Source organism: Jaculus jaculus, chromosome 18 (genome assembly GCF_020740685.1).
Source record: "Jaculus jaculus isolate mJacJac1 chromosome 18, mJacJac1.mat.Y.cur, whole genome shotgun sequence".
Lineage (NCBI taxonomy): Eukaryota > Metazoa > Chordata > Mammalia > Rodentia > Dipodidae > Jaculus > Jaculus jaculus.
The window spans coordinates 28,317,044-28,332,530 of NC_059119.1; the positions used below are offsets into that span (position 1 = coordinate 28,317,044).

The following is a 15,487-nucleotide window of genomic DNA, read 5'->3' on the forward strand; positions in this document are numbered from 1 at the left end:
AAAAGCCCCTTTTATTTGGAAGCCCATTTATTTTTTAAAAATATTTATTTTTATTTTTATTTATTTATTTGAGAGTGACAGACAGAGAGAAAGAGGGAGGGAGGGAAGGAGGGAGGGAGGAAGGGAAGGGAGGAGAGAGAGAGAGAGAGAGAGAGAGAGAGAGAGAGAGAGAGAGAGAGAATGGGAGCGCCAGGGCCTCTAGCCACTGCAAATGAACTCCAGACATGTGTGCCCCCTTGTGCATCTGGCTAACGTGGGTTCTGGGGAATCGAGCCTCAAACCAGGATCCTTAGGCTTCACAGGCAAGCATTTAACCACTAAGCCATTTCTCCAGCCCTGGAAGCCCATTTCTTTCTTTGTATTTGGGAAATTTTCTACTACAATTATGTTGAATGAATTATTTAAATCTTTTTGTATCTAAAACTTCTTGTAGTTCAGTTCTTTCTTGTACCCAGTGAAGTCATAAAATTTTTTTTAATATGTATCACAGAGTTCTTGGAAGTTTTATTCAAATTCATCTTATTTTTTTTCCTTTGTATGTGCTTGAAAGGGTTGTTGTTTGGACATTGTCTTCTATTTCTGAAATTTGTCTCTTTCTGCTTGGTACTGTTCATTGATGCTTTGCACTATTTGATTGATCGACTCTGCATTTCCATTTGGTTCCTTTTCAGATTTTAATGTTTGATTTTTTTCTCCCATGATTTTGATTTTTTCTCAGTTTATTGTTCCATCTATTTTGCTACCTTTTAGTCTTGGTCCTGAGTTGATCTTCTTATCTAATTCATCTGGTTATTTGAGTTGTCTATGTGGTTCTTGAACATTTTAAAAAGTACCACTTTGCAATATTTCTCTGACAACTCTTATCTTGCTTTTAGGTATTGGAGGGTTGTGAGGTTGTAGAAGTGGCCTGTTTTCTAATTTAATTTGTGCTTCTTTGTTGTGTTTAATGCACTTGTTAGTGTGGGAATGTTAATTTTTATTTTCCCATTTTCTCACTTTTTTGTTTGTTTTATGTTATAAGAGTGTTCCCCACTACAGTTTAGTGGTAAGCTTGCTTGAGTGATAGATATAATGATTTAACCACAGCCCTTGGTTATTCTAGAGCAGAATACACCCAATTATTTCAGTTGTGACCCCAAGAAGGTTTAGGGACAGCTACACATAGGAACTGATGGGGAAAATGTAGTTTGTGCTTTTAGAGCTGACGTTGTTCACAATTAAATAGTAAAATGAGGAAGGACTAGGAATTGAGGAGGGAATGCAATAAGGTATGAATGAGAAGTAGGGTGTATGAGTTAGAGGTATGAGGAGTAATCGAGAAAATATTATAGAAGAGAAAATGCAGTAAGTTGTGAATGAGAAGTAGGGTGTATGAGTTAGAGGCATGAGGAGTAATAGAGATGATAGTATAGAACAGAGACAGGAAAGGAAGGCTGGCCATGAAAGTCCATTTTGATAACATCCAATTATCACAAAATAACTAAGCAATTTAAGTACAAAAGAATAAATAAAGAAATATAAAAATAGACATAAAAGTTAAAAAAATGGAAGTACACTGAAATAGGAGATATTAGTTGCTTGATATGGGCCTACTTAAATTATTTGTGATGTAATTTTGAGAGGAATTTATTCATTTCTTCTCCAGTTCCCAGTTTTTGACTATCCATTTTCAAAGTGTTCCTGCAAGATCCATTGTATTTCACTGGAGCTTGTAATATCTTCCTTTTCATATCTAATTTTATTAAGTTGGGTCTTCTCTCTTTTGTGTTTAGTTAGGCTAGGATTTTGTCAATCTTATTTTATCTGTTTAAAATGCACCTCTTTAATTCTGTTTCATTCCTTTATTCTTGATTTCATTAATTTCTAGTCTAATCTTCACTATTTCTTTTTTTTTTTTTTTAAATTTAATTTATTAGTTTTCTTTTCAGTAAATACAGGCAGTTTGGTACCATTATTTAGGCTCATCTGTGATCTACCCCCTCCCATTAGACCCTCCTTATTATTGAAAATGGGTCGTGCATTGTGGAGTTAGCCCCCAGTTATTAGTATGATAAATGTCTCTGAAAATCATGACCCAACATGTAACTCTGACATTCTTTCCGCCCCCTCTTCCGCAAGATTTCCCTGAGCCATGTTGGGTTCATTTTTGGTCTGCTTCAGTGCTGAGGTGTTGGGGGCCTCTGAGGCTCTGGCTCTCTGATTTGGTAGGAGTTGATTTTTCTCTGCGTTGATCTCCTTCCCCTTTGTGCTGGTATCCAGTTCACAGGAAAACATCACCCTTGCTTATTTCGCCAGTTGTCCTTAGTTTCAGTTGGGCCCCTTCTGAGGTATGTTGGGGCAGCTCTCTTCTTAGGATCTGCATCTATCTGGAAAAGAGAAGCAGATTCTCCAACGGAGAGTGAGTTAGCACCCAGAAAATTGAGATAACACTTACTTTTTTGATAGACAGTTTGATAGGTGTAGGCCCTCTTATACCCCGTGATTGATGGTAGCTTGATATTGTAGAGTGGGCTTGTGTTTGGGTATGGTTCTGACTTGTTTCCCAGCTCCAGCTAAGGGTCTAGTACCACTGAGTGGATCAGTTAGCCAAATCAAGAGCAATTGATTCCTCACCATGGCTGTGTACCACTATTGCACTTGTATGGGTATCACATCCGGTTAATTGTTGCTACTTAGGTTAAACAATGTGTTGCTTGGACAGATCTTGGTCACTTCCCCCAGTCGCCTATGTAGCGCCTTCTGGCACTAGACACGCTGACTGTCTGGGGACTGACTCTCTCCTGGCTTCCAGCCATGTCATTCCATTTTACGTGTCAGCTGCGTATGGAGTCTTCAGCAATAGGGTCTTACCACTGGCCTTTGGTGGGTCATCAATTACTCTGACAGAAGTCTGTCATTGTTTTGGGAAACCTTGTAGGTTTCTTTGATCAAAAGCTCATTGTGGATTGTAGGCCCAAGCTGGATGTGGGGGTTACAGGTCAGTGTCCACTAAGAAATTGAGGAAAAAGATAACTAATATACAAGAGTTAGAGAGAAGAGAGATAGAGGGGAGAAGGGGAGAGGGAGGGAGGGAAGATGTAGGAGATTTAGGTCAGTCTTGATCCTACCCTCTCCAGTGTCTTGTGGTTCAGGTGTTTCCTGTAAGGGACTAGTGAAGGTTCAGTCATTTGGTCTGTCTTTTAGGAAGTAGAATTTTATGGTACCATTGCCGTTTGGGTCCGGATTACTGTTTTTCACCCTTTGATTCCCTCCCCGCCCTCCCATCCATCTTATTGTCTAGTCCATGAGGTACTTGCTGGGTATGTAAGGCATCTAGGGCAAAGTCAGTTTAGGTGTTGCAGATGAGTGAGACTATGTGTCGATTTTTTTTCTGTGATTGGGTAAGTTCGCTGAGAATGATCTGTTCCAGGTTCAACCACTTTTCCTCAAATTTCTTTATGTCGTTTTTTCTTACTGCTGTATAGAATTCCATTGTGTAGATATACCACATCTTTGTTATCCATTCTTCTAATGATGGACATCTGGGTTGATTCCAGCTTTTAGCTATTACGAATTGAGCTGCTACAAACATGGTTGAGCAAATCTCTCTGGCTTTTGGTTTGAAGGTTTTAGGGTACATGCCCAGTAATGGTATAACTGGGTCTGTTGGTATTTCTATAGTCAGCTTTTTCAGGAGTCTCCATATTGCTTTCCAAAGTGGTTGTACCATCCTGCATTCCCACCAACAGTGAATGAGTGTCCCTGCTTCTCCACATCCTCGCCAGCATTTATTTTCATTTGACCTTTTGATATTGGCTATCCTTATTGGGGTAAGGTGGAATCTCATAGTTGTTTTAATTTGCATTTCTCTGATGATTAGGGATGATGAACATTTTCTTAGGTGTGTGTTTGCCATTTGTATCTCTTCCTCTGTGAATTGCCTGTTTAACTCTGTGCCCCATTTTGTGAGTGGGGTATTTGTCTTCTTATTGTTTAGACTTTTGAGTTCTTTGTAAATTCTAGAGATAAGGCCTCTATCAGTTGGATAACCTGCAAATATTTTCTCCCACTCTGTGGGTATTCTATTGGCTTTGTTTATTATATGCTTATCTGTAAAGAAACTCTTCAGCTTCATATGATCCCAATGGTTGAGTGACTGTATAAGAACTTGAGCCACTGGGGTTTTATTCAGGAAGTCTTTTCCCATTCCTATATCATGGAAAGTACTTCCTAAATTTTCTTCCAGTAGTTTTCGAGTTTCTGGTCTTATGTTGAGGTCTTTGATCCATTTGGATTTGAGTGTTGTGCATGGTGAAATGTGTGGATCAAGTTTTAGTTTCCTGCATGTGGTTATCCAGTTTGTCCAGCACCATTTGTTGAAGATGCTATCTTTTTTCCAGTCTATATTGTTTGGGCCTTTGTCGAATATCAAGTAGCTATAGTTGCTTGGCCCAAAATCTGGGTCCTCAAGTCTATTCCATTGGTCTATACTCCTGTTTTTATGCCAGTACCATGCTGTTTTTATTACTATGGCTTTGTAGTATAACTTTATATCGGGTATGGTGATGCCACCAGAGGTATTTCTTTTGCTGAGGATATGTTTGGATATGCGAGGCCTTCTGCCTTTCCATATGAAATTTGAGATCATTTTTTCTATGTCTGTGAAGAACATTGTAGGGATTTTAATTGGAATTGCGTTAAATCTATATATTGCCTTTGGTAGGATTGTCATCTTCACGATGTTAATTCTGCCTATCCAGGAGCATGGGAGGTCTTTCCATCGTTTCAAGTCCTCCTCAATTTCTTTTTTGAGAGTTTTTATATTTTCGTTGTATAGATCTTTTACTTCCTTGGTTAACGTTATTCCAAGGTATTTTATTTTATTTTTTGCTATTGAAAATGGGACTATGTCCTTTATTTCTTTTTCTGTGTCTTTGTCATTTGCATACAGAAATGCTTCCGATTTTTGTGCGTTGATTTTGTATCCTGCTACTTTGCTATAGGAGTTAATCACCTTCAGGAGTTTTGGGATGGAGTCTCTCGGGTCTCTTACATATACAATCATGTCATCAGCGAATAGAGCTAACTTAACTTCTTCCTTTCCAAATTGTATCCCTTTTATTTCCTTCTCCTGTCTTATTGCTTGAGCTAGGACTTCCAGAACTATATTGAAAAGCAGAGGTGAGAGAGGACATCCCTGTCTTGTTCCTGATCTCAATGGGAATTCCTCCAGTCTCTCTCCATTAAGAATTATTTGGGCCTTTGGAGCTTTGTATATTGCCTTTATTATATTAAGATGTGAACCGGCCATGCCGATTCTCTCCAATGTTTTGATCATGAAGTGATGTTGTATCTTGTCAAAGGCCTTCTCTGCATCTATCGAAATGATCATGTGATTTTTATGTTTAAGCTTGTTTATGTGGTGTATTACATTGACAGATTTTCGTATGTTGAACCATCCTTGTGTTCCTGGGATAAATCCCACTTGGTCAAGGTGGATAATGCTTTTGATGTGTTGTTGGATTCGGTTTGCGAGAATTTTGTTGAGGATCTTTGCGTCTATGTTCATTAGGGAAATAGGCCGATAGTTTTCTTTTCTTGTGGCGTCTCTGCCTGGTTTTGGGATTAGGGTGATACTAGCTTCATAGAAGGAGTTGGGTAGTTTTCCTTGTTCTTCAATTGTGTGGCACAGTTTTAGGAAGATTGGTTTGAGTTCTTCCATGAAGGTTTGATAAAATTCGGCTGGGAATCCATCTGGTCCTGGACTCTTCTTTTTTGGGAGGTTTTTTATTACTTTTTCAATCTCCATGAGCGTGATGGGTTCATTGAGGTGGTTGATCTGCTCTGAGTTTAGCTTTGGTAGATGATATGCATCCAGGAATTTATCCATCTCCTCCACATTTTCCAGTTTTGTGGAGTAGAGGTTTTTGAAATAAGTCCTGATGATTCTGCCGATTTCACTGATGTCTGTTGTAATCTCTCCTTTTTCATTTTGAATTTTGTTAATTTGGAGTCTCTCCTTTTTTTGCTTGGTCAAATTGGCCAGAGGTTTGTCAATCTTGTTTATTTTTTCAAAGAACCAGCTCTTTGTTTTGTCAATTGCCTTAATTGTTTCCTTGGTTTCCAATTCATTAATTTCTGCTCTGATTTTAATTATTTCCTTCCTTCTGGAGCTCTTTGGGTTGGATTTTTCTTGTTTTTCCAATGCCTTTAGGTGGATGGTTAAGCTATTGATTTGGGATTTTTCTGTCTTTTTTATGAAGGCATTGAGTGCTATGAATTTTCCCCTGAGGACTGCCTTCATTGTGTCCCACAAGTTTTGGTATGATGTGTTCTCATTGTCATTCAATTCCAGGAATTTTGCAATTTCATTTTTTATTTCATCCACTATCCATTTATTGTTTAAGAGTGTGCTATTCAGTTTCCAGTTGCCGTTGGGGCTCTTGTTGGTTTTTTTGTTGTTGATTTCTAGGAATATAGCATTATGATCTGATATCATGCAGGGAATTATGTCGATTTTCCTAAATATGTGGAGGCTATCTTTGTGACCCAGTATATGGTCTATTTTAGAGAATGTTCCATGGGCTGCTGAGAAGAATGTGCAGTCTGTGGATTTGGGGTGGAAAGTTCTGTAGATGTCTGTTAGGTCTAAGTGCTCTATGGTTTTGTTGAGCTCTCTTACTTCCCTGTTGAGCTTCTGTTTGGATGATCTGTCTATTACTGATAATGGTGTGTTAAAGTCCCCAGCTATGATGGTGTTGGTGGTTATTTCTGTTTTATTGTCAAGTAGGTTTTGTTTTATGAACTGCGGTGCCCCTGTGTTTGGTGCATACAGATTTATGATTGTAATATCCTCTTGATGGATTGTTCCCTTTACAAGTAGGAAGTAGCCTTCTTTGTCTTTTTTGATTGTTTTTGGTTTGAAGTCAACTTTATCTGATATTAATATAGCTACACCTGCTTGTTTCTTAGTCCCATTTGCTTGGAATATTGTTTTCCACCCTTTCACCCTGAGGAGGTTTCTGTCTTTAGTGGTAAGGTGGGTTTCTTGAAGGCAGCAGATTGAGGGGTCTAATTTTTTGATCCACCCTGTTAGCCTGTGTCTCTTGATGGGTGAATTAAGGCCATTAATGTTTAGGGTGATGACTGTGAGATTTGATTTGATCCCTGTCATTTTGTGGTGGTAGAGGTGTGTTGGCATTTCCATGGAATTTTTTTTTTTTTTTTTTTTGTATCTACTCTGGGTTTGATTGCTGTGATCTTCTTCTTGTAGGCATTTGTGTTTGGTTATTTGTTTCCTCTCTGTGGAGAATTTCCTGGAGTACTTTCTGTAGGTTTGGTTTTGTGTTCATATAATTGTAAAGCTGAGTTTTATCATGGAAAGTTTTCCTTTCACCATCTATTATAAGGGAGACTTTTGCTGGGTAGAGTAGTTTAGGTTGAAAGCCATAGTTTCTTAGCGTTTGGAGAGTATCATTCCAGGCCCTTCTAGCTTTCAGGGTTTCCATTGAGAAGTCTGAAGTAATTCTGATGGGGTTTCCTTTGAAAGTGGTATGCTGTTTTTCCCTAGCTGCTTTTAGGATTTTTTCCTTGGTGTCAATGTTTAGAGTCTTAATGATAATATGCCTTGGGGAGTTTCTCCTTTGGTCTAGTCGGTTAGGAGTTCTGTTTGCTTCTTGAATCTTGATGGGCCTTTCTTTTAAGAGACGGGGGAAGTTTTCTTCAATTATTGTGTTAAATAAGTTCTCCATGCCTTTGGTCTGAAATTCTTCTCCTTCTGGTATTCCAATGATTCTAATATTAGGACGTTTAAGTGTATCCCACAATTCTCTCATGTTCTGTTCACAGGAACTTTTGAACTTACTGAAATTTTTGGACTCTCGAACTGTTTCTTCCATCCTGTCTTCCAGATCAGAATTTCTATCTTCCACTTCGCTGACTCTATTCTTGAGAGCCTCTAGTGAGTTTTGGACTTGTTCAATTAAGTTTGCATTTTCTACTACTTTCCTATGTATCACTTCCATCGCTTTGTCCAGCTCCCTTTTTGTCTCATTTTCTGATTTTCTTGCTGATTCTTGGAAATCATCCTTGCATTTCTTTATGTTTTCATTTAGTGTGGCCAGCTGATTTTTAAGGTCCTCTTTTTTTTCATTCTCCCTCAACTCTCTTAGCTCTCTTTGAATTCCTTCCAGTGTCTTATCATATTGCTCTAGCTTAGTGATGGTAGCATCCATACGATTATCTATCCTTTGTAGCTTTCCTGTCAGATCTAGCAGTAGTTTGGTCAGGGTTGCATTGTTCATTGCTTCCATTTGATGTTCTGATCCTAAACACTCTTCTATGTTTTGGTTTGTTGTGATCCTTGTTGGACTGGGTGATCTGTCTGGATTTTCTTCCATTTTATTTTTCGTGTTATTTCTTTTGCGCTGTGGTCTACCCATGTCAGTGTATGGGCAGGTAGGTGGGTGGAGCAGCCTGGGATCTAGCTTAATGCAAATCCAAGGCAGCCTGGGGCAGTTGTAAGCAGCCTGGGTTTTTGCTCACTCTTGCCAAAGCCGCCTACCTATAGCCTGACAGGGGCACCAAAGTTGCCTGAATTCTCACCCAGTAATGCACCTAAGCTGCCTGCCTTTGAGCTTGAAAAGGGACTGAGGTAGCAAGCCTTGAAGGTGCCTAGATTCTGGCTGGGTACACTGGGGTCTGTAAACAGTCTGTGCTCTTCCGCCTCAGGGGAGTGGGGGATGGGTGGCGATGTACAGGTAGGGGATGGCACCTGCGCTGGCGCTAGTAATCTTCACTATTTCTTACTGCTTAGTTTACTTGGGTTATTTGCTCTTGGTCTTCTAGAATCTTGAGACTGTTACATTATTAAATATTTTTATTGATTTACTCGCAAAGGGAGGGAGTGGGAATATGAATATGGTTGTATCAGGACCTCTGGCTACTGTCAACGAACTCCAGATGCATGTGCCACTTTGTGCATTTGGCTTTACGGGGGTGCTGGAGAATTGAACATAGATCATTAGACTTTTCAGGCAAGTGTCTTAACTGCTGGGCCATCTCTTCAGCCCTCATTACGTTATATGTTTGTGTGTCTGCAATGTATTTTTTAAAATTTTATTTATTTATTTGAGAGAGTGAGAGAAAAAGAAGGAGAGAGAGAAAGAGGAAGAGAGAGTGAATGGGCATGTCAGGGCCTCCAGCCACTGCAAACGAACTCTAGATGCCTATGACACCTTGTGCATGTGGCTAACGTGGGTCCTGGGGAATAGAATCAAGGTTCCTTGGCTTTACAGGAAAATGCCTTAACCCCTAAGCCATCCCACCAGCCCATTTGCAATATTTTTTTAAAGGATTAATATTCTTCTTTAATGATTTTTTCTTTATTTTTATTTATTCATTTGAGAGGGACAGACAAAGAAAGAGGCAGAGAAAGAGAGAGAGAGATAGAGATAGAGAATGAGAATGGGTGCACCAGGGCCTCCAGCCACTGCAAACGAATGTGCCCCCTTGTGCATCTGGCTAACGTGGGTCCTGGGGAATCAAGCCTTGAACTGGAGTCCTTAGGCTTCACAGGCAAGTGCTTAACCGCTAAGCCATCTCTCTAGCCCACTTGCAATATTTTTAGTGAAAGCACATGTAGCTATAAATGTTCCTCTTAGAACTACCTCTGCTGTATCCCAGATGTTCTGCTAAGTGGCGCTGTTATTTTCATTCAATTCTGAATCTTACTAATGTTCACTTCTCCAGTGAGGCAACATATGCCACTCTATAGCAGCTCATTTCAGATGGCTCTGTGCTTTGTATCTGTGCTCATTTTGCCCACGTTCTCACCTTCTTTTCCTGGGGTTAGTCCCTCCTTCTGCAGAAGCCTCAGCATTGATGTGCTCTTTCTCACCCGTTGTTCCAACGAGCAGATAATCTGGTCTCTCCAAGTCTCCGTGTGTCCATGTTAAACATCACTCTGGTCCTTTAGCCCTCAACCTTGCTTAGATGCTTTTCTTAGCTTTAGTCTCAAGAAGCTGCAAAGTGCTGCTTGCTTTTTTTACTAGCTTGGTCCTATGAATAAATTTTCCATTATTATTCCATTTTTTTTCTATTTACTTGGCATTCAAGTTTTTCTTTTTTTAAAATATTTTTTCTTTATTTATTTGAGAGAGAGAGAGAGAATGGGTGCACTAGGGCCTCCAACCACTGCTAACAAATTCCGGATTGGTGCACCCCCTTGTGCATCTGGCTTACAAGAGTACTGGGGAGTTGAACCTGGATCCTTTGGCTTTGCAGGCAACCCCCTTAACCACTAAACAATCTCTCCAGCCCCTTAAATCTTTCTTTTAAAGAGTAATATCTTAAGATACAAGCTTGTTTTTTTTTGGCTTTGAGAACTTTTCTGCTTTATAATTTAAGTATTTAATCCTATATATTTTCTCAAAGCGCTGTTTTCACAGTATCTGAAATATTCAAAATATTTAAGTTTTTTCTTGAAACTTTCTCTTTGACATGATGGCCATATAGGAGTATATTGTTTAATTTCTAAGTGCTTAGTTATTTTAAAGTGTTTTTTCCCCCCCCCTGTTATTTAGTTTAACTTTGATTTCCTATGGTCAAAATACACTCTCTGATTTTACTTACTTGGAATATTTCAAAGTTTGTTTTGTGACTCAGGAGATAGTTTATTCCCAGGGAAACTATTATAAAGGAATGTATATTCTACAGCTGTTAGATGGCATATTCTACAAATGTCAGTTGCATCCATTGGCCGATGGTACCATTCAAGTCTATGTCTGTGATCATTTTCTTTGCTTTTTCTGTTAATCGTTGAGAGAAAGTGGGTATTTGGCCATTTGTCCTTCAGTCATGTCACTTCTTTTCTGTGTCTTTTTCTGTGTTAAGTGCCTACATCTTTTTTCTTCTTTGGTTTTTCACTCATTTATTTATTTATTTGAGAGCAATGGACAAAGCAAGATATATATATGGAGAGAGAAAGAGAGAGAAAGAGAGAGAGAATGGGCATGCCAGGGCCTCTAGCCACTGCAAACGAACTCCAGACACATGCGCCCCCTTGTGCATCCGGCTAACGTGGGTCCTGGGGAATCGAGCCTCAAACCGGTGTCCTTAGGCTTCACAGGCAAGTGCTTAACCACTAAGCCATCTCTCCAGCCCAAGTGCCTATGTCTTTGGCCAGTTATGCTTCCTATAGCCGGTATCCTTGTACCACGTGACCAATTTATTCTTGTTAACTTTCCTCATTCTGAATTCTCTTTCTCTGGTCTTGGTGGAGCCACATCAGTATTTATTTTGTATTTAGTTCTAAAAACCCATTAAAAAGTTTTTTCTTTATTTATTTGAGAGCAACAGATAGAGAGAGAGGGGGAGAGAGAGAGAGTGAGAATGGGCACACCAGGGCTTCCAGCCACTGCAAACGAACTCCAGATGCATGTGCCACCTTGTGCATCTGGTTTACATGGATACTGTGGAATTGAGCCTCTAACTGGGGTCCGTAGGCTTCACAAGCAAGCACTTAGCCTCCAAGACATCTCTCCAGCTTCTGAAAACACATTTGTGCTGGGCATGGAAATTGATTCTCTGTGTATCTTTGTAGCACTTTAAAAATGGTGGCCTGCCTTGTGGTTGAAAATCTAGGAGAAAAATCTAGTCTTTCCACTTGCATGTGGAACAGGTTGTTTTCTCTGGTTATCTCTTAGACTCTCACTGCTTCTGGGTTCATCCATTTAACTATGATGCATCCAGGTGTGGGTTTCTTAGTTGGTCTGGGTTTTTGCTAAGCCTATTTGAGCTTTAAGATTATTATAATTTTACTTTGAACAGATTGGAAGACAGAAGGTCTAAAAGCTTTCTAATCTTTTTTTCCTTTTACACTAAATTCTCCTCTCAGTTGAGACTCTAACAATGTGACTATGAGGTCCTTTCGCACTGTGACACACGACCTGGAGACCTTTCATAAAAAAACAACAAGACATTTCCCTTTTGTTATAAAGTTGGAGTAATGTCTACTGACCTGCCTGGAGGGTCAGAAGCCTCTCTCACCTCATTCTTCTGTTGTTCTTCTTTAGTGAGTGTGTTGGTTGATTTGTTTGCTTGTGGGACATTGGGGATTGAACTCAGGGCCTTGTTGCATACTGGGCAAGCACTGTGCCACTGAGCTATAACTGCAGACCACATTCAGTGAGGTGTTTTTTTTTTTTAATTTCAGTTATTTGATTCTTCAGTTCTTAAATTGACATTGGAGATTTTCTTAATTGCTTCTATTTCTTTTCAAAAATGTATTTTTATTTATTTACTTGAGAGGGAGAGAGAGAATGGACTCGCCAGGGCCTCCAGCCACTGCAAACGAACTCCAGAAACGTGTGCTCCCTGTGCATCTGGCTTATGTGGGTCCCAGGGAATCGAACCAGGGTCCTTTGGCTTTGCAGGCAAATGCTTTAACCACTAACCCATTCCTCCAGCCCTATTTCTTTCTTTTTTTTTTTTTAAAAAGATTTGTTATTTATTTATTTATTTATTTGTTGGAGACAGAGAGGGAAAGAGAGAGAGAATGAGTGCACCAGGGCCTCCAGCCACTGCCAATGAACTATGCATGCGCTACCAATGTGCATCTGGCTTACATGGGACGTGGGGAATTGAACCTGGGTCCTTGGGCTTTGTAGGCATACACCTTATCTGCTAGGCCATTTCTTCAGCCCTGCTTCTATTTCTTTATTGACTCAAAAGCCTATTTCTGTGTTTTTTTTTTTCTCAATTTTTATTAACATTTTCCATGATTATAAAAATATAACCCATGGTAATACCCTTCCTTCCCCTTCTTTCCCCTTTGAAATTCCATTCTCCATAATATCCCCTCCCCATCTCAATCAGTCTGTATTTTATTTTGATGTCATGATCTTTCCTTCTCTTATGATGGTCTTGTGCAGGTAGTGTCAGGCACTATGAGGTCATGGATATCCAGGCCATTTTATGTCTTGAGGGAGCACGTTGCAAGGAGTCCTACCCTTCCTTTGGCTCTTACATTCTTTCCGCCGCCTCTTCCACAGTCTATCTCTGTGTCTTTAGGAGGAAAACGTAGCATCGTTGACCCATCTCACCGCTGTGCTGAGTTGGGCTGAGATGGATCCGTTCAAGGTCACTAGGTGATTGTCAAGTACGAATGTGTGTCATTCTGGTTAATCCATCCATGGAGGGATTCCAGTTCTCCCAGCACCCGGTGCCGTGTTTCATGCTGGAAGCTCATCCAGAAAGTTCTAAGGGTGGGGGCCGGAAGGACTCCCGGGTGATGCTCTACTTTCCCTGTCTGTGCAGGATGGATGAAGGCGACCCCGTGATCATGCTCCCTGGCATCGTGTGCGTCATGGTGAGGCTCCTGCCTCGGTTGTACCAGGAGGACCACCCACAGGTACCTGTGATACCCACACAAGTTCTGTCTGTGTCACATGACTCGTCTTGTGGGCTCCTTTGGGAAGGAGGCCCCGTTTGCTCTTTTTCTTTTGTCTTCAGAAGGGAGTAGGCAGAATACTAAGTACAGAGTTAAGCGGAACTTCTTATAGGGATGTGGCGGTGTGTTGACCGATTTGTGACTGCCCTTCCAAGAGCAGGTCACTTCTGTTGGTGATATGATCTTCTAAGAAAAACAAAAAACAGTGGATGAACGAAATCCAGCTGAAATAATGGGATATCCACAAGGCAAGTCTCCAGGGAAAAGTACAGCACTGGGTGCTGGCGGAACTAGACTTCTTCTTCCATGTATGGATGCCAGCCTTGTGCCCCATGCAAGGATAGCCAGATGGGCACAGACATTGTCCCCAGAGGAGGCTGCTTCTGTGGTGGGGATGACAAGGAGATGGTGACAGCATGGCTTTACTAAATGAATAAAGTCATAAACGAACACACACAATGCTGGCACGCATTGTGGAAGGAAAATGGGGTGTCATGAGAGAATGATGAGCATGGAAGTGGGGGAAAATGAGTGACCACTACTTAGGTGGCAGAGACTTTCTTGCACATGGCAGGGGCCCAAGGGGAGAGTTGGAAATGGGGGTTGGTAGGGGAGCAGAAGTCAGTTACAACCTTGCCACCAAGCAAGGCTTTATCCCACAGGTAACCAATGCATTTGTCAAGAGAATGAAAGCTGATATTTAAGTCTGGGTATGCAATATGTGGCTGTGGATTGAAGGAGAATGGTGGGACTGGGGAGGTGGCTCCGGGGAAGAGGGACTAGGCAGTAATTAGGAAGATGTGTTGCTAATCCAGGTGTAAAAAGGGGTGAAGAATGGAGTCAAGGGACTTCCTTGGAGACAGAATCATGACCCCTGAGGTGCACAGAGCACTGACCCCAGGATGACGGAACCAAAGATGACTTTGAGGTCTTCATCCTGGCACAACCACCAACCCCATAGCAGAGGCCAAGTGGATGGGTGAACACTCAGGGTGGATTAGGGCAGAGTCTGGATTGATACTCTTGAGGAGTTCTGACAAAGACTGGAGGAACTGGGGCGGGTCTGGACAATGCCCCCCTTTGTATTTCTTAAGCAAAGGTGAGGGAGCAGCACTGTGCACCAGGCAGGACGCAGGCCATTCATTCCCTTTTCATGGCAGAAGGCCTTCCTATCTCTATTTTAACCAACGAGGACCCATAAGTACTGATAACATTAATAGCCTTTGAGGATTCCCAGTCGTTGTTGGACCTGGCATTGCATCTGGTCCTCCCGGAGTTTCTCCTGAGGATTGACAGCTATAGGAGGCAAAGGGCAATCTGGGAGTTCAAAAGGAGGCCGAATTTTTTGGAAGACATAACTAAGTGACATTATAATCTGAACATGACAGTGGCGTAGTACAAATATTGTGAGCGCTCTGAAATCAGTGAGAAAAAAGGCGTGGAGGTCCAGACTGTGCTGGGTAGAGACTGGGATTGTTTCCATGAAAGAAACAGTAGCACTTGGTATAGGAGGAAAAAAAAAAAATAGCCCTAATGTGGTTCCTGTCTGTGTGTCCACCAGTGACTGTACCTTTTGTTCTACCATTCTGTTCTGCTGAAGTCATACCATAGTGAATAGATAACACAGTGAGAATGGAGCCAGTGAACAGGGAGACACTTCACAGTGACATGGAACGTGCTGGGGCAAAACTGGACAAGAAGTGAACAGTAAGCATTGCTGTCATGAGCCATGTCACCACACTTCACCAGTGACAGACTGCAATGGCACCATGAGATTGTATTGCCTGGTGATGTCACAGCCACTCTACATTGTACATTTTACAGTGTTCATATAACAGTGAGTTTGCCAAACAACGAACTTCTCAGGAGATGTCCCTGTTAGGCAACATGTGATGGTATTTCTCATAAGGATCACAGTATTATGGGTCAGTAGGGGTGGGTTTCTGCTCCACGTGATTCTGGCTGGGACTGGAAAATCCACAATGGGGCTGGAGTGTTGGTTTAGCTGTAAAGGTGTTTGCCTGCAAAGCTTGAAGGACCCGGGTTTGATTCCCCAGG

General features: G+C 41.1%; 1 protein-coding gene across 1 annotated transcript in view; it reads left to right on the forward strand.

Annotated features, from left to right (window-relative positions):
- The window catches only part of Wdfy4 (WDFY family member 4), a 274,084-nt gene that overhangs the window by 38,617 nt on the left and 219,980 nt on the right, over nucleotides 1–15,487 (forward strand). The window contains exon 12 of the mRNA XM_004657842.2: nucleotides 13,297–13,390. Coding sequence (XP_004657899.2) covers nucleotides 13,297–13,390 — 94 coding nt within the window. The remainder of the gene's footprint in view (nucleotides 1–13,296; nucleotides 13,391–15,487) is intronic.